A 22,078-nucleotide genomic window follows, 5' to 3' on the forward strand; every position below is an offset into this window, starting at 1 on the left:
CAACCACTTTTAATCAAGGCATAGCACAAACAGGAATAAAAATATACTTCAGTATAAGCATTATCATCACATCTGGTGAAAACTCTAATTTACAATCAATCAGTCATAGTACTTAAGTTAACTTTTGTTAATTAGCAAAAAAACCCGATGTAGGGTTTTCCCAGGATTCTTAGTAGATAAAACAAACCCCATTTTTCAATCTTGTTATCAGGAGATTTGGTTTTACCTGGCGTTTGTCTCCTTCTAGTCTTTCTAGCACAGCACGCTGGTCAATAAGGTGTAGGCATTCTGTCCGCTCTGCTGATATCCGTTCAGATGTTAGCTTATCCAAGACTCTGATCTGAGTTTTAAAAATAAAACATTTGTATGCAGTGAAGCTCCTGTAATTGTACAGAAGTTACAAAATACTAATTCCCCCGATTTGGCTTTATCAGCTATACCAGATAAACATCTTACAACATCGTGCCAGGTTTCATTTGCATCAGATCTAATGCTGTTTCATGTGTTGAGTTTTGTTCTGGATTTACTGTAATTGTTCGGCAGGAGAACAGAATAGTCAATAATGGCTTTGTTACTATCCCAGCAATGTAAACAAATACATGTTGAGAGCAAAATAAAATTAGAATGATACATATTTTGAAAATATATTCTAATACATTTAAAAGAAAAAAGACTTGCATTTATATAGCACCTTTCATGACCTTAGGACATCCCAAAACACTTTACAGCCAATGAAGTACTTTAGAAATGTAGTCACTGTTGTAATGTAGGAAACATAGCAGCTAATATGTGCACAGCAAGCTCCCACAAACCAAAATGTGACTATGACCAGAGAACCTGTTTGTGATATGTTGATTGAGGGATAAATATTGACCATGACATTGGGGATAACTCCTCTGCTCTTCTTCAAAATAGTGCCATGGGATCTTTTACGTCCACCTCAGAGAACAGATGGGCCCTGGTTTAATGTCTCATCTGAAAGATGACACCTCCAAAAGGGCAGCACTCCATCAGTACTGCACTGGAGTGTCAGCCTACATTTTTGTGCTCAAGTCCTGGAGTGGGTCTTGAACCCACAACCTTCTTACTCAGAGGCACAAGTGCTATCCTATGAGCTACAGTTGACACAGAATACATTAGTTTATTCAGACTGTGATAACATTTGTAGCATGCTACTAGAGAGATATGTTAGATTAATGTCCAGAAGAAGGTGGTACTACTATATAAATATATATCAAACACAAGCCTTTTTATTCTCTCATGGGATGTGGGTGTTGCCAGAAAGCTGATATTTGTTGTCCGTCCCTACTTGACCTTAAACTGAGTGGCTTGCTAGGCCATTTCAGAGGGCAGCTAAGAGTCAACCAAACCATGGGTCTGGAGTCACATATAGGCCAGACCAGGTAAGGACAGCAGATTTCCTTCCCTAAAGGGCATTAGTGAACTAGATGGGTTTTTTCAACAATCAATGATAGTTTCATGACACCATTACTGAGATAGCTTTCTATTTCAGATTTTTATTAATTAATTGAATGTAAATTCCATCAGCTACCATGCTGGGATTTGAATCCATGTCCCCAGGGCATTAGCCTGAGCCTCTGGATTACTAGTCCAGTGACATTACCATTATGCCACCGTCTCCCCCAAAGCTGTATTCTTACTCGGAGATCCTCTGTCAGGGAAAATGTAAAACAATTAAAGAGGCACTTTCTTCATCACAGGGAGGTTGTCATTCCACTGATGGTTAAGTCTGTATTTAAAAGATATGGTTTTTACATGATCTGGTGAAAAGAAAATGCCCTCCACTCCACTTCCTTTGTACATTTTAATGGCAGTAGGTGTGCAGTCAGAATAAGAAGGTTGGAGCAAGATGGGCAATGTTTTGTAGCTGAAAGTTGGTAGTCTCAGTAATAGACTGGATATAGAAGCTCACCAAGGTTGCAATCTGGTGGGATAACCTGAGATGGAGAGCGGATCAGGGAGTTTTGGCAGCAGCCAAAAAAGATGACATCAGTTCTACTGATGTTGAGTTCCAAGAATTACTCCCTCATTCATAACTTCATGTTGGGCAGGCAGTCAGTTAACACTTGACAGGCATGGAAACTAGGGTGGAAATGGTGAGGTAGAGCTGGATATCTTCAGTGCACATACAAAAACACCTTGCTGATTATATAATGTCAATCTTTAGGGCATGATAAGCTAGATTTAGCTGTAACTGATTATCAGGTGATTTGGCTCATTAACACCACCCACCGCTAAGCTATAGCAATACACAACATACCATTAGCTGTTCTCAGTGCTTTGGGGAAATGGGGTGCAGTGGCTTTATTGTTTATTTGTTTGTAGGATGTGGGCATCGCTGGTTAGTCCAGCATTTATTGCCCCTGAGAAGGTGGTGGTGAGCTGCCTTCTTGAGCCACTACAGTCCTTGGGCTGTAGGTACACCCACAGTGATGTTAGGAAGGGAGTTCCAAGATGTTGACCCAGCGACAGTGAAGGAAAGGCCATATAATTCCAAGTCAGGATGGTGTGTGACTTGGAGGGGAACGTGCATCTGTTGCCCTTGTCCTTCTAGGTGGTAGAGGTCGTGGGTTTGGAAAGTGCTGTTGAAGGAGTCTTGGTGAGTTGCTGCACTGCATCTTGTAGATGGTACACACTGCTGCCACTGTGCATCGGTGGTGAAAGGAGCGAATGTGAAGATGATGGATGGGGTACCAATCAAGTGGGAAGCTTTGTCCTGGATGGTGTTGAGCTTCTTGAGTGTTGTTGGCGCTGCACCCATCCAGGCAAGTGGAGAGTATTCCGTCACACTCCTGACTTGTGCCTTGTAGATAGATAGTGGACAGGATTTGGGGAGACAGGAGGTGAGTTACTCGCCACAGAATTCCCAGCCTCCGACCTGCTCTTGTAGCCACAGCATTTATGTGGCTGGTCCAGTTCAGTTTCTGGTCAATGTAAACGCCCAGGATGTTGATAGTGGGAGATTCAGCGATGGTAATGCCATTAAACATCAAGGGAAGATAGTTAGATTCTCTCTTGTTTGAGATGCTCATTGTCTGGCACTTGTGTGGCACAAATGTAACTTGCCACTTATCAGCCCAAGCCAAGCTTCAGCATCTGAGGAGTTGCGAATGGTGCTGAACATTGTGCACTTCTGACCTTATGATTGAAGGAAGGTCATTGATGAAGCAGCTGAAGATGGCTGGGCCTAGGACACTACCCTGAGGAACTCCTGCAGTGATGTCCTGGGACTGAGATAGTTGATCTCCAACCACCACAACTATCTTCCTTTGTGCAGAGGGTTTCCCCCCTGATTCCCATTGACTCCAGTTTTGCTAGGGCTCCTTGATGCCATACTCGGTCAAATGCAGCCTTGATGTCAAGGACAGTCACTCTCACTGAATATTACACCAGGATGAACATCCCATTAGTGGAACATAATTTATCCTTTAATCATGAGATAATACTCCAGAAAGTGCACCCAGCAGGTTCTGGGATTCTGCTGTTGAAGCAAAAGTAACATCCCGTGGCAAATAAAAAGTTTTTTATTTAGAGGAAAATAATGCTGAACATCCCAATTCAAAGAGAAAACTGTACAACGTGATTTCCGCTGAACTGAGTGGATTAATAATCTTTTTCGCTTTTATATATAAAACACTCCACACTTCATATCTATAGTGTTCTGTAGAAAATAACCACAGGCAGCTGTACAATGACTGGCACTATCATAAATGCCAGTTGCCTCTTTGCTTTCAACCCTGGGAATCCAGTGGTTATTAATTTTGAAGCTGTAGCCAAATTGCATGGTTGATGAAGCACAGGGCCCCGAGGAACTTGACCCTACTTCAGGTTGGGTCAAACATTACTATTTAAATTATCCAATTAAAAAATAATTAATGAAAATATTTTGTTGAGTTGGCAGGTCAAAAAAAATATACAGACAGCCTGGATGTAAAACGTTCCTCTTACCTCATGTTTGTTTCTTCCTTCCAGTTCTCCAAGTTTTGTGTTCAATTTTCCTTGCACAATCTCAAGTTCAGCTTTTATTTCTTCCTTTGTAGCTTCAAGGCGGTTTTCCAGTTTATTGATCAGTGGCTCACAACGACAACCATTTATGGGGGCCTGAACAACAAAGTTACAAAAGGTCATCTGCTGAAAGACTAATTTAAATGACTGATTAAGCAAAACCTTACCAAAAGCATTTCTTTAAAGATCAGAGATCTACTACTATAATCTTCTAATGCATAGGTATTTAAAGGTAGAAGAATTTGTAACAGAAAACCCCACTAACACTGCCTACTTATACCTTCAAAATGTCAATCATCTTTGGTCCAATTTAACCTCCACTGTTGTTCCATTCCATCATCATTTCCAGATTGGACTTTTCTAATACCTTACTTCCCAATCTCCTGAGCTCCAATCTATATAAAACTTCAAATCTTCAAAACTCCAAGGCACACATCCTATCCTGCACTAAGCCATGCTCATCAAATACCCCGTCTTCAGCTACTTGTTCCTCTTCATTTACAAATCACTCCATTGCCCTGCCTTGCCCATTTTTGCCGTTTCCGGCTCTTTTGTACTATGTATTCTCCCTTTGCTTTCCCTTCCCTCAGAGTGACACAGACTTCAAACATTTTTCCCTCATAAATGAAGTTCTCGCCACCTTTTAAAAGACTGCTTAAAGCCTATCGTTTTGACCATGCCTCTGTCACCTCATCTAACTTTTTCCTTACTAATGTTCAGGCCCAACTTCCACCTGAGGAAACTTGGGATATTTTGCTTTATTTAAACTATTATATAAATGGAAGTTGTTGCAGCAACATATAATACACTCCGTAAAGGTTATTAAACAAATTCTGCATGAGGAACAAATAAATCAAAGCCAGCTTCTCAAATGAAGATATCCATCATGTTGCTAATGACAGCTAGTTTATATCACACGTATGTAAAATATAATTTTAAAACAAACATTCATTACATTGTAAGAGTGAGGATAAAGTTATGTGAACAATTCTGTTTTTTGATCAGCTGGGTGTTTGACGTAGGCGAAAACTCATTATCATGTTTAATTGTCTCCAAATCCACATGATTTTTGTTTGCTGATATGGCGTGTACACTCTCCCTATAGAGAGGCAGCCTGCTGATCTGAAATCGGAACATTTACCCGCAGCTTGGGGACCCTCAATTTTGTGTAGGGGCACTGCTGGAGAGTATTCAGCTGAAACCATAAAATTTCCAAGCAATGGTAGTATTCCAGCTCAGACCACTCTGCCCCTTATGGGGCATTGGCTTGCAGGGTTATTTGGAGTGGAGTGGGAAGAGGTCGAGCCCCTAGTGACAGGGCTGCCCCTCCACATTTCATTAGTGAAATAGGGCAATCATCACAGTGTCAGGTCACAGAGGGCTGACTCCATTTCCATCTTCCATCACTAGGGATATCATCTTGGAGCCATTTAAACCACAAGGAGACAGCATGTACCTCCCTACCCAGGAAGAACAGTCAGCGAGCCTGCAGTTAGACAGCCAACCATCGCAACAACCTCCGTGAGGGGACTACAAGCCCCCAGGTTGTGCGAACAGCAGCAATGGGAAAAGCAGGGATGACAGGCAGTAGCAGATTCTGTGCTTAGACAGCTGACAAGAGCAGGACAGATGAGCAAGTCAGTCAGCTTTTCCTGTGTTACGACTGAGGTGGGAAGAGTGCACTGTTTATTCTAGTCCCACATCTCCACAGGTCACGATATATTATTTTAAATTTTCCCACTTATTGATATGGTCAATCATATACTCTATTTTTCCCAGAATAGAACACACTAACCAGGTTTCTTTACTGAACAACAAAAATATCAGTTTATTATAAAACAAGTCTTAACCGGTAATGAAGTAAAACATGAACACACAGATTTTAAATTTTAAAGTTCCCTTTTTACCTTAGTCCCTTCACACTCACACACACATATACACCAGTTAACTGAAAAGATAAAAGGAATTTTTATAAATTCAGAGCTCTGTTACAGACAAATAAAAACCCTGGGCAGATTACTTGCTCATTTTTGAAGAAAACGGGAGATGAGATACATTGATCCAAAACTGTCATACAGTCTAACTTCTGAGTACACGTGAGCAGGTCACTGAGATCCTTCAGAACAGTTCTTTTCAAGTGGCGTTGAGAATTAATTTCAGCAGGCTTTCTTCAGAGACAGGAAAGGAGATGAATTGACACAGTAGACTTCACAGGGTCTTTCAGAGATTTTGGAAAGCAAGTTGGGTTGTAGTCTTCTCTCCTTTTTACACTTCTCCAGCAGTCTTGACTTTATCTCACTCCAGAAGGTGAAAAACACACTGACACACAACAAGGAAACTTGTGAGTTTTCTGCCCTCTCAGATGTGCTCTGCTGCTGCTGGGCTTGTCCAATCAAAGGGGTGCTTGACACTGCTCTTCCCCATTACCAGGGTTTCTGTTCTATCTTTAACTTGAGTCATGTGACAACCAGTAACATTTTTGCCAATCTGGCTCCCTCAGTGTCCTCTTGATGGCTCTTTTTTTTCAAAAATAAACTGGTCGAACATTTGTTCAGTTTAACTATGAATTCCTTTAAAAAATATTTTTAACAAAACAAAAGCACCTTCATAACACCTGTAACATTTTAAATTCATACAGAAGTCTTGTCGAGGCATCAACAAGTGCACACAAATTCTATATTAACAAAGAACTTTATTATTAAAGCTGACGTGTAATCTTACTCCCAAATTTTGTTTTGCATCTTCCTTTCTCCTATCAGCTCTCCAAGCTATAGACGCTCATATGCTCTCTCTCCTTCCACAGGAGGAGAGGATTTTTGTTGGGTAGGTGATTGAAGCTAGTGTATGCTGCATTCACAGATGCCAAAAAGTGAAAATAACTTGTCTTCAAAAATTTGAAGTGATATATACTATAGTCCTTCAATTTCCCTGTAGTCATAGAAAGTCATTGACGACTCATTTACTGTCGAGTCCATCTTATTGGCAGGCACAAAGACCTGGTCCCAGTCTCCTTAGCTGGTAATATCCATTTGTACTGAGCACCACGACACAATCACTCCAAGCACAGAGACCATATGCCATCCCAACCTGGCAGCTGCCCTTTAATGTGAGGCCAGCATCTTGCCAAAAACAGTTAAGAGTTGCCCTATTGAAGAAGGTAACCACCAAGTAATTTGAAGTTTACCAGCGATGTTAAACAATGCAACAGGAAAGCAAAGAACATATCAAACTAGGATCAATGGTGTGGCTGACAAAACCCAGGCTGATGCCATGTAGTAGGTGAACCTTAGAAAGGAAGGAGAGAGCGCCACAGGCAGAGCCATTTGCAACATCTTTGGAACCTTTCGTCCTATATTAAAAAGCAATAAACCATCAGGATGAAAATGGCTGCATTTCTTTTTTTTTAAAAGAGACTAATGTAAAACCGACATGTTGACGTCACCCTGAATAAATAATGTGACAGTATTAGAAAAATTGAAAGAGTTTCTACTGCAACCTTTACACTTCATTCCAGAATGTACAGATCATATTCTGAGTTTAATGCGCTGGCATTGATCAGTTTTACTGAAGGGAAGAAAAATGATACCCATTCATTAACATCTGAGTATGATTACACAAAGAGAGATAAAAATCAGATTCAATCTTTATTCCTTCTCTTTGCTTGAAGTGAAGGTTTGCACATAGACTAGATTGTAGTTTGACACAGTTCAATACACCAGCCTAGATCATTATGGTATAATCAAATTACCATTTTAAATGGGACAAATGCTGGTAATCATATTTTAAAAATAGTTGTTTATTCAGAAATTTTATGTAAAGTTGTCACAGACTTAGCTCTCTTATGTGACTCTTATGTTAATGGATCAGTGACACACGAATAAAGTATATTCCCCACTGCTTAAGCATAAAAGCTTGGTGAGGCATAACCACTTATTGTGAACTTGGGTACAAGAGACATAAGTTTTTCCTCCCACTAAATTTAGTGCGAGAGAAATCAGGTGCAATATATGCCCAAATCTGTGATAAGCACTGAGGCCCAACCAAGTTCTTACAACGGTACGCTAAAGATGAAAATTCACCTTTTGGATCCCAAGGAGAGTTTTCTGTGAGCACAAAAAAAAACTAAATGATAGGTCATCATAAAGTAAAAACTGTAGATAATATAAAAAATATAATTGATAGTAGGGAATTATTTCAAGACTCTAGTCTAATCTTTAAGTTGGGATGATTGAGATAAACTGCTTTAAGTTTAGGTCTACGAATCTGTGATATTATCTTGTTCTTTCAATTATATATATGAAGTTAGGGCTGCTTTCCTTGGAGAAGACTGAGAGGTGATTTGATAGAGGTATTCAAAATCATAAGGGATCTGGACAGAATAGATGGAAAGAAACTGTTCCGACTCGTGAAAGGATTGAGAACGAGAGGGCACAGATTTAAAGTATTTGGTAAGAGAAGCAAAAGTGATATGCAAAAAATCTTTTTCACACAGCGAGTGGTTAAGGTCTGGAATGCGCTGCCTGAGAACGTGGTGGAGGCAGGTTCAACTGAAGCAGTCAAAAGGGAATTAGATAATTATATGAAAAGGAAGAATGTGCAGGGTTATGGGAAGAAGGCAGGGGTATGGAACTGAGGGAACTGCTTTTTCAGAGAGCCAGTGTGGACACGATGGGCCGAATGGCCTCCTTCTGCACTGTAATGATTCTGTGATATTAGTGCACTGTAGTCAGTACTCCCTGGTATATAATCCAATTTGTTTGTGAGAAAATGGAATACAATAAAGCAGTGTAGCATTGTGCGTTTACCTGCATGATTTTGCCATCCTTGTTTCTGTATAATGTATAGAGCTGGTAGGCACGAAAATTATGAGGGAGAAGGGCTTGCTGTGGAGTTGGGGAACAGCAACAATGTTTGCTTCTCCTTTTCCTGACGTGTGTATTGTCTTGTCGAGGTTGCTGGTCTGTCAGTGGAGGAGGGTCAGAAAGAGCGGAACTCTGTGGAAAAGTCAGAAACTTAGTAACTTTGTATAAAATTACTCTCAAAACCAAGGTGTAATGAGTTCTTTATGTTGTCTGATGCAATATAAATGAGATGCATGGAGTCCAGTTGTGAAGATCTCAAACAGGTTTATTACAGCTAAACTATTATATACAGCACACAGCAAACTATTTACAGAACCTGCCTCTACATGTTACAGTTGCAAGTGACTCTGGCTTCAAGTCACATGACTACATCCTGGTACTTAGCTCATTAGCATACTAAGATCTTAAAGAGATTTCACTCTTAAAGGCAATCATACAACACAGGAACAACATATTATTTAAGTAATACAACTATTCGTTCAGCATCTTAAACTAGCACAACTCACTTGCCCTTGAAGATCTGCTACACTCTGAAATAAACTTTAAAAGGACAAAGGAACACAAATACAAACTAAGAAAAGAGAAGCTCTGCACTGATGTCAGGAAGCACTTCTTCACACAAAGGGTGATTAATACCTGGAATGTGCTTCTGGATAGGCTAGTGGAAGGGAAAAATAGTTCTGGCGCCACTCAAGAGGCAGTGGGATGTAGTGATGAATGAAACATTGATTTCTTTTTATTTTACTTTTGCTCTTGGGATTTGAGGGAGAATGGGAAAGCAGTACTTACTGAAGCATCAGGAATCAGCCAAATAGTGTGGTTCTGGAATCCCATGTAGACCAGACCAGGCACGGGTAGGGGTAGCAGAATCTCTTTTCTGAATGACATTAGTGAACAAGTTGGATTGTTTATGACAATCGAGCTCTCAAATTCCAGTGCTAACCCAGAAATTACCAGATTTATTGAATTCAATTTCACACCTTGCCATGGTGGGATTTGAACTCAACCTCTGGGTTGCTAGTGAAGCACCATAATCATGGGCTCCTGTACCTATCATGGAAGGATGAGCCAGATAAACTCACTTGCCTCCCTCACTTTTACTTATTTTTGCAAATAAAAAGGTAACTTGTACATAACGTGCTTTTCATGACCTAAAGATAACCATTTCATAGCTATTTAAAGTGTAGTCCCTCTTGTAATGGAGAGAAATACAGAAGCCAATTTGTGCACAAGGTCCCACAAATAGCAACAAGATTAGTAAACAGATAGTCTGTGGTTTTAGTGATGTTGGCTGAAAGATAAATACTGGCCAGGACATTGGGAGAACCTCTCTACTCTTCTTCAAATACTGCAGTTAAAACACTTTGCCAACATATGCCATGTGTAGATTAGACTGCCATTGGAAACAGCAGTAATGCCAGAATTTTAAACAGTTGCTTCTAAGAAGGGATGGAAACTGTTTTTTAGAGTTTTGATACATTATCCCGTAGCCATTTTGAATGTTTTATTTTGGATGACGCAGACTCACTGATGGTATGTACTGTAAACATGACCTGTAGAATAAACCATGAAAGTAACCTTCTCTCTAAGAAGCAATGACCCTCAACATAAATTAATGGGCAATTGAACAGACCCATTATTAATGCCATATTTATGTAATTCAGATACTTTTGCAACAGTTTGTTGGACTGTACTTGTTTAATTTACCTTCGTTTGCTCTTAATGATACTTATTTAAAAAAACTAAGATTACCTTTTCCTTCTGTTTTTTCTTTCTGTCCCACTTTCTCTTCTGTTCTGGTGTAGCTAATCTGATTAAATCTTCCCCATTTTTTTTCTTCTGATGTCCTTGGTCACTGCTGTGGGCATCATCTACTGACACACTTCCCTGTTACATACCAGAAAAGAGTAAGTGAACAGGTCATTGCCACTTCCATCTCCATATTTTAGTATCTGATGAGAGGTTTAACCGACTATTGGAAAGATAGAGGAAATTCGATAGGTACTTTTTCCTTCTGGAGGGGAGGGGGAGAAGTTTGTCCCTATACCACAGAATGACAAATAACGATCATTGATGACCATTTCAACAACTTGCATTTATATAGCATCTTAATGGAATAAAACATCCCAAAGCACTTCACAGGGATGAAACTAGATTTAGAGCAGTAGTGAGAGAAAAGTGAAGGATGATGACAGAAGGCATGGTCAGACCCAGTCAGTTTTTAGGCAACTTTTGAAGGAAGGGAGATAGCAGCAAGGTGCAGCAGTTTAGGGAAAACATTCCAGAATGTGCGGCCAAGATGCTCGAATGCAATGTGTCTGAGGAATGCAAACAGGTGTGTAAAAACAAAAAGGCAGGGACTAGAACATAGAGTTGGAGGAATTATAAATGTAGATGTAGAGGAGGACAAGACTTGTGGACCTAGATCTTGAATTCTGTGTATTTAGGGGTAGAGAGCCAATGGAAATTGGCAAGCACCAGGTGAAAGAGGAATGGGATTTAGTAGGGATAGTTAGGCAGGTTGGCAGAATTTTGGATGAGTTGAAGTGAGCACAATATTGGAGAGGTAGAGTCAGGAGGTAATGAAGACAAGAATGAGGATTTCATCCGGGGGTGGGGGCACGAGGCACCAGTAGAACTTGACAAAGTTGTAGGGATGGAAATAGGTGGTCTTCATGGAAGCAAGAATGTGATGTTAGAAGCTCAGCTCAGAATTAAAGAGTATTGAAACTGTACAAGGAGCTGGCAAGTGATCGAATCAGAGTCTCAGGCGAGAGCTTCTGATTTTGGTTTTGCTGATATGATGTTAGAGAAAGTTCCTGGTCATTTGTGGCTTGATGTTGGAAAAGCAAGTCAGACAAGCAAGGTGGTGGCCATGGAGACAAAGATAGTGGCAAACAGATAGAGCTGGACGTTGTCACCATGCATATGAAATTTGAGCCCATGCCAATGGATGATATGACTGAAGGGCAGGATATAGACCAGCTAAAGAAAGGGCCAAGTATGGAACTTTCTGGCACACCTGAGGTAGCCACATAGAGGCAAGAGGAGAAGCTATTGCAGGACATACACTGAGAGAGATAGGAGTAGAACTAGTGAGATAGGAGTAGAACTAGTGAGATAGGAGTAGAACTGACTGAGTATTACCAAATTTAACAATTACCGAGCACAACACCAGCAAAATTTCACTACATGAAATGTTGATGAACATAACATACTAAAACAGATCCAGTCACACTGTTACTCCACAGCTAATCATGCTGATTAGCACAACAGTGCTACTAAAGTGAACATAAATTTCTTTAGTGAAGTGTTTACAGACACCACATTGTGAGATGTGATGATTTCATTCAATTATTTTTTGATGCTGATATAATCCATACATTGGGGTATTAATTCTACAGTCAAGATTGGTTAACCCCTACTGCAAGCTGACAACAAAACTGCTACAAATTATGAAGCCCATTTCCAGTAAATCTAGAGCAGAATGGAATCAGAATGCTCCTAGTTTCAGGGAACAAATAACCCATATATCCCAAGGTATAAATCCATCTTTGTTTTGGGACCACAACAGCCCAGACTCTTTAACCGAAGGCTGTGTTTGCTGACAACGCTATCACTAGGTGGCGCTGCAGTGGCACATATGCAAATTCAGCCTGTGCCACGAAAACGTCACAGTCTGCGACTTCAGGCAGCTGCCAAGACTAAAGATGGCGCTGCTCAAATAATCACACGAAGGCAACCTAACCTAAACACATGGCAGCACACAATGGCAGGAGGGAGAGAGCGAGCGAGCCGGCCAGAGACGGGGGGTGGGCAGTGGAGTGGCCGGAAAGAGTGGAGCGGCCGGAGAGAGCAGCGAGGTGGGGAGCAGAGCCGCCGGAGAGAGTAGTGAGGGGGGGGAGCAGAGCGGCTGGAGAGAGCAGCGGGGGGGGGGGGGGGGAGGAGCGGAGCAGCTGAAAGAGCAGGGTGGCTGGAGAGAGCAGCGGAGGGGGGTGGGGGGGAGCGGAGCGGCCGGAGGGAGCAGTGAGGTGGGGAGCAGAGCAGCCGGAGAGAACAGCGAGGGGGGAGCGGAGCGGCCAGAGAGAGCAGCAAGTGGGGGAGCGGAGCAGCTGGAGAGAGCAGTGAGGGGGGGGAGCGGAGCGGCCGGAGAGAGCGGGGAGTGGGGGGGAGCGGAGCGGCCGGAGAGAGCAGCTGGGGGGGGTGGTGTGTGGTGGGGGGGAGCGGAGCTTGACGCATGGGTGAATACCCGTTAGTGTTGCATTGCTGTACGCGTAAGGCGCATGCGCAGAGGCCGACCGGGGCATTGCCTGAAGATGCACACGTCACGCGATGATGTCATTGGCGCATGCGCAAACCAGTCCTGGCAAGTCGGAACGCAGCACACGCGCAGAGAGCAGGAGAATGTCTGCGCACGTGCGCACCCTGGCGCAGCCTGATGACGTCAGTGGCTGGCTGTGTTGTCAGGAATCACTTTGTTAACCTAAATCGTCAATCAGAGGATTTCCACAACAACCACCAAAGAGTTTGCAAGCTTGTAGACAGATCCAGTCACACTGTTACTCCACAGCTAATCATACTGATTAGCACAACAGTGCACAACAGCTTTTCAAATACTTGTTTGAGATGAACATACAGATTTCATTGTGACAAATTGCCCTGTCAAACATTCAATCGTTATCAAAATTTAATTAAGGTCAAAGCCAAACTTAAGGTCTCCTCAATGACTTTGATTTTCCATATCAAACCTTAACTGATCAAGCCTGCCAGAGTCAGATTTCAATTAAATATTGTATGCTAATTATTAACACTGCATTAATCAGTATTTTTCCTCCTATCTCCACCACCACCACCCCATAATTTTGTACCTTCCTCTTCTGAAGGTACAGACTTATACTAGGCTACACAGTTCCACTACACCAACAGCCCTCAAGCACCTTGCCCGTTGCTATTCTTCATGCACATCAGTCAGTGAGCTCCAGGAGGTTACTTCATAGTAGGAACATCACAGGCCAAATCCTACACTAACTTGAACTATCCAGAAAAGGTCACCATGGAGCGATAAGGTGGGAACACTGACTAATTTGCCCCTTTCCAGCTAAGGCCAATCATAGACAAACCCTAAAATAAAAGCAAAATACTGCGGATGCTGGAAATCTGAAATAAAAACAAGAAATGCTGGAACCACTCAGCAGGTCTGGCAGCATCTGTGGAAAGAGAAGCAGAGTTAACGTTTCGGGTCAGTGACCCTGACCCGAAACGTTAACTCTGCTTCTCTTTCCACAGATGCTGCCAGAGCTGCTGAGTGGTTCCAGCATTTCTTGTTTTTATTATCATAGACAAACCCTTCTCCACAGCTATCCCAGTTTAGATCAACTAACTCAGCTTGAATCACTTGAATCAACGTACTATGCAATTAGCCACATCCCAAACTCTGTTCATCAGACAGATACTATAAAAAGATTATTTATTTACCTTACTCTGGATCAATTCGTCACGAGGTACGGACTGGGCTCTTCGTTCTTCCTTCAGTTTCTCCCTCTTCTTCCTCAGGCTTCTCCCACGACAGAAACTGAGAACCTAGTAATATAAAAAAATTACTTATCTAATGACATCACCACAAAGTTAAAAGCCTATCAATGAATTATTGCATATCAGCTAGCAGTTACAAAGAATGAATGTCTCTCTCTCTCTTTGGCCTCCTTGTCTCGGGAGACAATGGGTAAGGGCCTACAGGTGGTCAGTGGATTGTGAAGCAGCGCTTGGAGGCTATAAAGGCCAATTCTAGAGTGACAGACTCTTCCATAGGTGCTACAGATAAGATTGGTTGTTGGGGCTGTTACACAGTTGGCTCTCCCCTTGCGCTTCTGTCTTTTTTCCTGCCAACTGCGAAGTCTCTTCAACTCGCCACACTTTAGCCCCGCCTTTATGGCTGCCCGCCAGCTCTGGCGATTGCTGGCAACTGACTCACACGACTTGTGATCAATGTCACAGGACTTCATGTCGCATTTGCAGACATCTTTAAAGTGGAGACATGGATGGCCGATGGATTTGATACTAGTTATGAGCTCGCTGTACAATGTGTCCTTGGGGATCCTGCCATCTTCCATGCGGCTCACATGGCCAAGCCATCTCAAGCGCCGCTGGCTCAGTAGGGTGTATATGCTGGAGATGTTGGCCGCCTCGAGAACGAGTTTAGTGTGAAAGAATGAATGTGCATTTATATATTTATAGTCATTTGGTAATACAAAACTTGAGTACTGCTGAAAATAGAGACATGTTGTCGAAGCTTTTCATCTTGCACTCATCAGGACAAACCGCAAGAATACCACTGTAAAGGAAAACCAACAACTTTATACTGTTTCAGTTAAACAAAATAAGTGACTGCCATTCACTGGTTCATTCCTCAGGGCAATGCCTTGACCAATCAAGAGTCAAGTTGCCTGGTTTAAACTTCAAACAAAATGTGGCAGTTAACTGTCAGTCACCATAAACTGGTGCATTCTCCATGGCAATGCCTCTACCAATCAGAGTTCACTTGCTAACCAATCAGCACTCTCTTCTCATACAGTATAAAGCTTTTGTTTTCCTTTAAGAACATAAGAACTAGGAGCAGGAGTAGGCCGTCCGGCCCCTCGACCCTGCTCCGCCATTCAATGAGATCATTGGTATTCTGGTGGTTTGTCCTCATGAATGCAAGACAAAAAGCTTCAACAACATGTCTTTATATATTTATATTGAATGAAGTGCTTTATATGCAGTGAATTACTTTAAAGTGATTCCAGTCCACTCTTTTAATCTGTTTATAGTTCTACATAAATACTCGCTGCAAAAATAACTAAGTAAAGCAGCAGAATATTAATCCACCTCCACTATTCAACATGGCTCTCATATGTAATCACGGCTCTTGGTACTACCACAAGCCCTTACCTGTGGTGCCTTAGTGAGAAGAAGGGCCACTTCAGGGCTATTATTCTCTCTAGCTGCTTCCAGAGGGCTCAGACCTGCCTACAGAAAGAATCAAGAGGAAAATAGTTTCTAGATGCAGTTAAGGTCGGAGTACTCAACATGACTTGTATTAGTTTCTATAATGCAACACACTAGCAGAACAATAAGAACACGTGGATTATTATGATTATAATGAACTACCCATTGTATTTTATGCCAGACCAGGCACAAAACGTATGAAATGCAGTCAACTGATTTACTTTAATTGAAGTCCTTTATTGTGTTGTAAAACAAACCTGAGCATTCACTATGACAATTAGTAAGTTGTGCTAGCTAACTAGTGCTCAAATGATTCCTCAATTCCTACTTTTATCATGCATAATATCTGCTTTCGCACAGCCGATAAAATAACCAAAAATCAATAATATACCTACTCATACCAAATAAATTGTTTTGGGATAAAGCTTAGATGCAGGTTGACTAATTGCCCCATAAAGCTTATTTTCACTTGCTTCATTCAAACTTGTGCATTAAATCTAATTAAATTTTAATAATTTTAATTGATTGATTATAATGGTATTCAGGGAATATTGCAATTTAATTGTCTATGGACTTCATTAGTAATAACATGAAACCTACTTACATTATTGACGATGTTTCCATCAGCCCCGGCTTCTAATAGAAGTCTGGCTATTTTTTTGTGGTTGAGAGCCGCAGCAATATGTAATGGAGAATCTCCAGCCTGTGAGGAGAGATCAGGTCAGAACATTTTCTATCCTGTTATAAGATGGAATTGATAAGAGTACCATTCAAAGATCTACTGGTCAGTGTAGGGCCAGTTTGAGAAGTTGTAAATAATTTTCAAGTCAGTGTAGATTTGACAACTGGGGAGGTGATAAGCAGCAAGGGAATGAAACCAGTAAGGAGATTACTGCAGTACTTTTTAAGTAGCAGAAAAGCAGGGGAGGTCAGAGAAATTCAGAAGTATTACTGGTATACTGACATAGATATACAGCTAGGGGGTGATTTCATGATGCAGGGCTTCCAGAGGGGAGGGGAACTCGTAGGAAATGCAGCTTGGGAAATCACAGGTGTGCATTCATTTTAGTGGCTGGGAAAGAAAAATTCTTCTGAATATCAAAAGATATAAAAGAGCAGACATGCTGCATGCCTGAAAGTTCCCAGGATACACTCCTTACAAGATTCTACCTGGAGCAGCTGATTGCTGAGCACTCGACATATCCAATATAAGACAACACAATAGTTAAAGGCGAAGAATCTTGTACCTTTGAAGGTGAATTTGTTTTTTAACCAGTTTCTCAAATGTGTGACATATTTCCCATCCTCTTTTCCATAAAGAACACACTAGCTTAGATTTTCTGGTTTGTATTATGTTCTTCTTTGGCCTCCTTGTCTTGAGAGACAATGGGTAAGCGCCTGGAGGTGGTCAGTGGTTTGTGGAGCAGCGCCTGGAGTGGCTATAAAGGCCAATATTAGAGTGACAGACTCTTCCACAGGTTCTGCAGAAAAAATTGTTTGTCGGGGCTGTTACACAGTTGGCTCTCCCCTTGCGCTTCTGTCTTTTTTCCTGCCAACTGCTAAGTCTCTTCGACTCACTTATGTTAATGCCAGTGTTAAACTGTTTAAAATAAATGGGATTAAGTTGACATTAAATTAGCCGCAATTGGGAAATCTAGGTGCTGTGAATGAACAAATGGCAGAGGAATGCAGATGTGCATTGCACCTGATGACATTGAAGTTCATCATTTCATGTCTTGGATTGACATCAGCACACAATTGCAGCGGAGATTAATTTGGATTGAAAATCAGTTGCCTCCCGAAAAAAAATCTGAATTGATATTTGAAAGCATCAGATTTTTGTACACAGCACACACATAGAATGCTAAACTTCACGGCCGGGAGTTTATCCGGGCAACGGCGGGTCTTGATGTCCGGACAAAAGTGACACTGAGGAACCCATGACGCCTCTTCTGTGGGAGGCCCGCCGAATCTAATGCCAATTCACTGAAGAGGGCAGCGGTGGGCCTTCCACGGGATCAATGACCGCGGCGACGGAAGTCCCATCCTCTGAGAACTACCGGCCAAACAGAAGCCGGCAGCTCTTTCACTGAGCAGCGCCACCACGGAGGCAGTGGCTACTGCCGGCAGAGCACCTATCCGAGGCCCAGGAGTGGCGCTGGACCAAGTCCACATGTAGGTCAGGGTGAAGGGGTCGGAGTCATGGGTAAGGGGAGTCTGGGGGGGGGGGTGATTGGTAGCAATGGCAGGGGGGTAGCTCTCAAGGCCCCCCCACCCCCCCACCGGAGCCAGCAAGCAGCCTGCATGAATTTTCGTGCTGTGTTTTCCCTGCAGTGACAGGGCTGCCTGCCGCATGGCTAATTGTTGCCGTGGGGTGAGGCCCTTAAGGGCCTCAATTGACAGAAGGGCAGGAAGGTCGTCCAAAGTCTTCCCGCCCTGGACTTCATTTTTGGTGGAGGCGGAAGGTGGCAGGGAATCCCCCGCGCCCCCCACCCACCCCACCGCACAATCCCACCTGATTTTATGCTCCCTCTGCCTCCAAACCCATCGCAGGGAGAGCATAAAATTCCCCCCCATGTGATACTTCCTTTGTATTTAATTTTAAAAAGTATTTCATAACAATTAAATACACTTTAGTCTTTGTGCGTTGGCATTGCTTTTTGTCCACATCTATAATGAGCTGTATATCTCATTTACCAAATGTATCATCTTAATATTTATAGCCTATCAATGTGTTTACATGTCACACTTCTAATAAAAGATAAATTAGAATAATTTACATCCACAGTACAGGGTATGAGGGACAGAATAATTTACATCCACAGTACAGGGTATGAGGGACAGAATAATATACATCCACAGTACAGGGTATGAGGGACAGAATAATTTACATCCACAGTACAGGGTATGAGGGACAGAATAATATACATCCACAGTACAGGGTATGAGGGACAGAATAATTTACATCCACAGTACTGGGTATGAGGGACGGAATAATATACATCCACAGTACTGGGTATGAGGGACGGAATAATATACATCCACAGTACAGGGTATGAGGGACGGAATAATATACATCCACAGTACAGGGTATGAGGGACGGAATAATATACATCCACAGTACTGGGTATGAGGGACGGAATAATATACATCCACAGTACAGGGTATGAGGGACAGAATAATATACATCCACAGTACAGGGTATGAGGGACGGAATAATTTACATCCACAGTACAGGGTATGAGGGACAGAATAATTTACATCCACAGTACAGGGTATGAGGGACGGAATAATATACATCCACAGTACTGGGTATGAGGGACGGAATAATATACATCCACAGTACAGGGTATGAGGGACGGAATAATATACATCCACAGTACTGGGTATGAGGGACGGAATAATATACATCCACAGTACAGGGTATGAGGGACAGAATAATATACATCCACAGTACAGGGTATGAGGGACGGAATAATTTACATCCACAGTACAGGGTATGAGGGACAGAATAATTTACATCCACAGTACAGGGTATGAGGGACAGAATAATTTACATCCACAGTACAGGGTATGAGGGACGGAATAATATACATCCACAGTACTGGGTATGAGGGACGGAATAATATACATCCACAGTACAGGGTATGAGGGACAGAATAATATACATCCACAGTACTGGGTATGAGGGACGGAATAATTTACATCCACAGTACAGGGTATGAGGGACGGAATAATATACATCCACAGTACAGGGTATGAGGGACGGAATAATATACATCCACAGTACTGGGTATGAGGGACGGAATAATATACATCCACAGTACTGGGTATGAGGGACGGAATAATATACATCCACAGTACTGGGTATGAGGGACGGAATAATATACATCCACAGTACAGGGTATGAGGGACGGAATAATTTACATCCACAGTACAGGGTATGAGGGACGGAATAATATACATCCACAGTACAGGGTATGAGGGACGGAATAATATACATCCACAGTACTGGGTATGAGGGACGGAATAATATACATCCACAGTACTGGGTATGAGGGACGGAATAATATACATCCACAGTACAGGGTATGAGGGACGGAATAATTTACATCCACAGTACTGGGTATGAGGGACGGAATAATTTACATCCACAGTACAGGGTATGAGGGACGGAATAATTTACATCCACAGTACTGGGTATGAGGGACGGAATAATATACATCCACAGTACTGGGTATGAGGGACGGAATAATTTACATCCACAGTACAGGGTATGAGGGACGGAATAATTTACATCCACAGTACTGGGTATGAGGGACGGAATAATATACATCCACAGTACTGGGTATGAGGGACGGAATAATATACATCCACAGTACAGGGTATGAGGGACAGAATAATTTACATCCACAGTACAGGGTATGAGGGACAGAATAATTTACATCCACAGTACAGGGTATGAGGGACGGAATAATTTACATCCACAGTACAGGGTATGAGGGACAGAATAATTTACATCCACAGTACAGGGTATGAGGGACAGAATAATATACATCCACAGTACAGGGTATGAGGGACGGAATAATATACATCCACAGTACAGGGTATGAGGGACGGAATAATATACATCCACAGTACAGGGTATGAGGGACAGAATAATATACATCCACAGTACAGGGTATGAGGGACAGAATAATATACATCCACAGTACAGGGTATGAGGGACAGAATAATATACATCCACAGTACAGGGTATGAGGGACAGAATAATATACATCCACAGTACAGGGTATGAGGGACAGAATAATATACATCCACAGTACAGGGTATGAGGGACAGAATAATATACATCCACAGTACAGGGTATGAGGGACAGAATAATATACATCCACAGTACAGGGTATGAGGGACAGCATTTCACGCACTGACCTGATTCTTCTCACTGACAGAACAAAAAGCACTCAGGAGGATTCTAATAATAGTCACATGATTATACCGAGTAGCAATGTGCAAACATGTGTCACCCATCTGCAAAACAGAAACATTTCAACTCCAAGCCATACTGAATACAAACCAACAAAAATACTGAAGACAAGCAAGGCTCCTTTAAAGAAAAATTCTTCTGAATATCAAAAGATATAAAAGAGCAGACCCTCACTTACACTGTTCTTAATGTCAGGTCTGGACCCTCCCAGCAATAGTACACGAGAACTCTGGGAATGGCCATTCTGACAGGCCAAGTGGAGGGCTATGTTACCTGCCTTAAGGGAGACACAAGCGACAAGACTGAAAAGTTACTAAACAATGATTATCAGTTTGTTTAATCTTGAGAGGATTTCAGCCAAGTAGTCATTAGATGACACTTAATTGAGGTCAAACACTTCCCTTCAAGGAGACAGGAGAATCCGCACTATACCCCAACCTGTTCCTGCACATTTCACAATAACCAGTTATAAAGTGGGACAGACAGGACCCTGTACAGGTCAACTCTTTTGCCCTGCTGGCTATAGATGCCAGTGGCTTTTGGAGACCACGCAGAGGAAAGGAAGAAAAAATAAGTTTCTGTTTTCCACTGCAATTATTCTAAAATATATCAGAAATTTAAAATTTTGATTTCAGAAAACAAAGCGACCATGCTATCATAAGAGCAGATCTGACAACAGAAACATGCAGAACTGTATAGCTTCAGCAACAGAGTGTTCAGAATATACAGACACAAAGACACATGGGAAGACATGGTATTAGAATGCTTCTCCAGTCCCTGGCAGTTTATCAGATTTTTATAATATTTTGTTATAAACTAAATGGTATAATTTTATAGGGGGTGCAAGAACAGAGAAACCTGGGGTTGTGCGTTCACAAAACCTTGAAGGTAGCCTGACAAGTCGAGGAGGCTGTTAAAAAGGCATATGAGATGCTTGGCTTTATTAATAGGGATATCTGGGTGACGGGGGTCTTGACCACCAGCAAAAGCGCTAGCGAGAGCCCCATGTTGCTCCCTCTGGAGAAGGCCCGATAGATCAAGTGCCAATTAGGCACTTAAGTGGACAGCGGTGGGCCTTCCCTGGGATCAAAGACTCCGGCAGCGGATATCCTGCCTGAGAGCTGCTGGCCAATCAGAAGCCAGAATCTCTTTAACTGAGCAGCACCAACGCAGAGGTGGTGACTGCTGCTGGTGATGGAGTTACACGAGGCCCTGG

The 22,078-nt window shown here is 42.2% G+C and overlaps 1 protein-coding gene across 5 annotated transcripts in view; it reads right to left on the minus strand.

Annotated features, from left to right (window-relative positions):
• Positions 1-22,078, minus strand: part of ankrd6b (ankyrin repeat domain 6b) — a 242,028-nt gene that overhangs the window by 9,650 nt on the left and 210,300 nt on the right. For 3 of the 5 annotated variants that reach the window (XM_068026535.1, XM_068026527.1, XM_068026543.1), the window contains 9 exons: positions 21,041-21,139; positions 20,808-20,906; positions 16,480-16,578; positions 15,819-15,896; positions 14,364-14,468; positions 10,641-10,775; positions 8,832-9,020; positions 3,970-4,122; positions 227-340 (listed from right to left, as the gene is read on the minus strand). In XM_068026535.1, the coding sequence (XP_067882636.1) occupies positions 227-340; positions 3,970-4,122; positions 8,832-9,020; positions 10,641-10,775; positions 14,364-14,468; positions 15,819-15,896; positions 16,480-16,578; positions 20,808-20,906; positions 21,041-21,139 (1,071 nt within the window). The remainder of the gene's footprint in view (positions 1-226; positions 341-3,969; positions 4,123-8,831; positions 9,021-10,640; positions 10,776-14,363; positions 14,469-15,818; positions 15,897-16,479; positions 16,579-20,807; positions 20,907-21,040; positions 21,140-22,078) is intronic. The other 2 variants (XM_068026550.1, XM_068026559.1) reach the window with 2 other exon arrangements.

Source organism: Heterodontus francisci, chromosome 3 (genome assembly GCF_036365525.1).
Source record: "Heterodontus francisci isolate sHetFra1 chromosome 3, sHetFra1.hap1, whole genome shotgun sequence".
Classification (NCBI taxonomy): Eukaryota; Metazoa; Chordata; class Chondrichthyes; order Heterodontiformes; family Heterodontidae; genus Heterodontus; species Heterodontus francisci.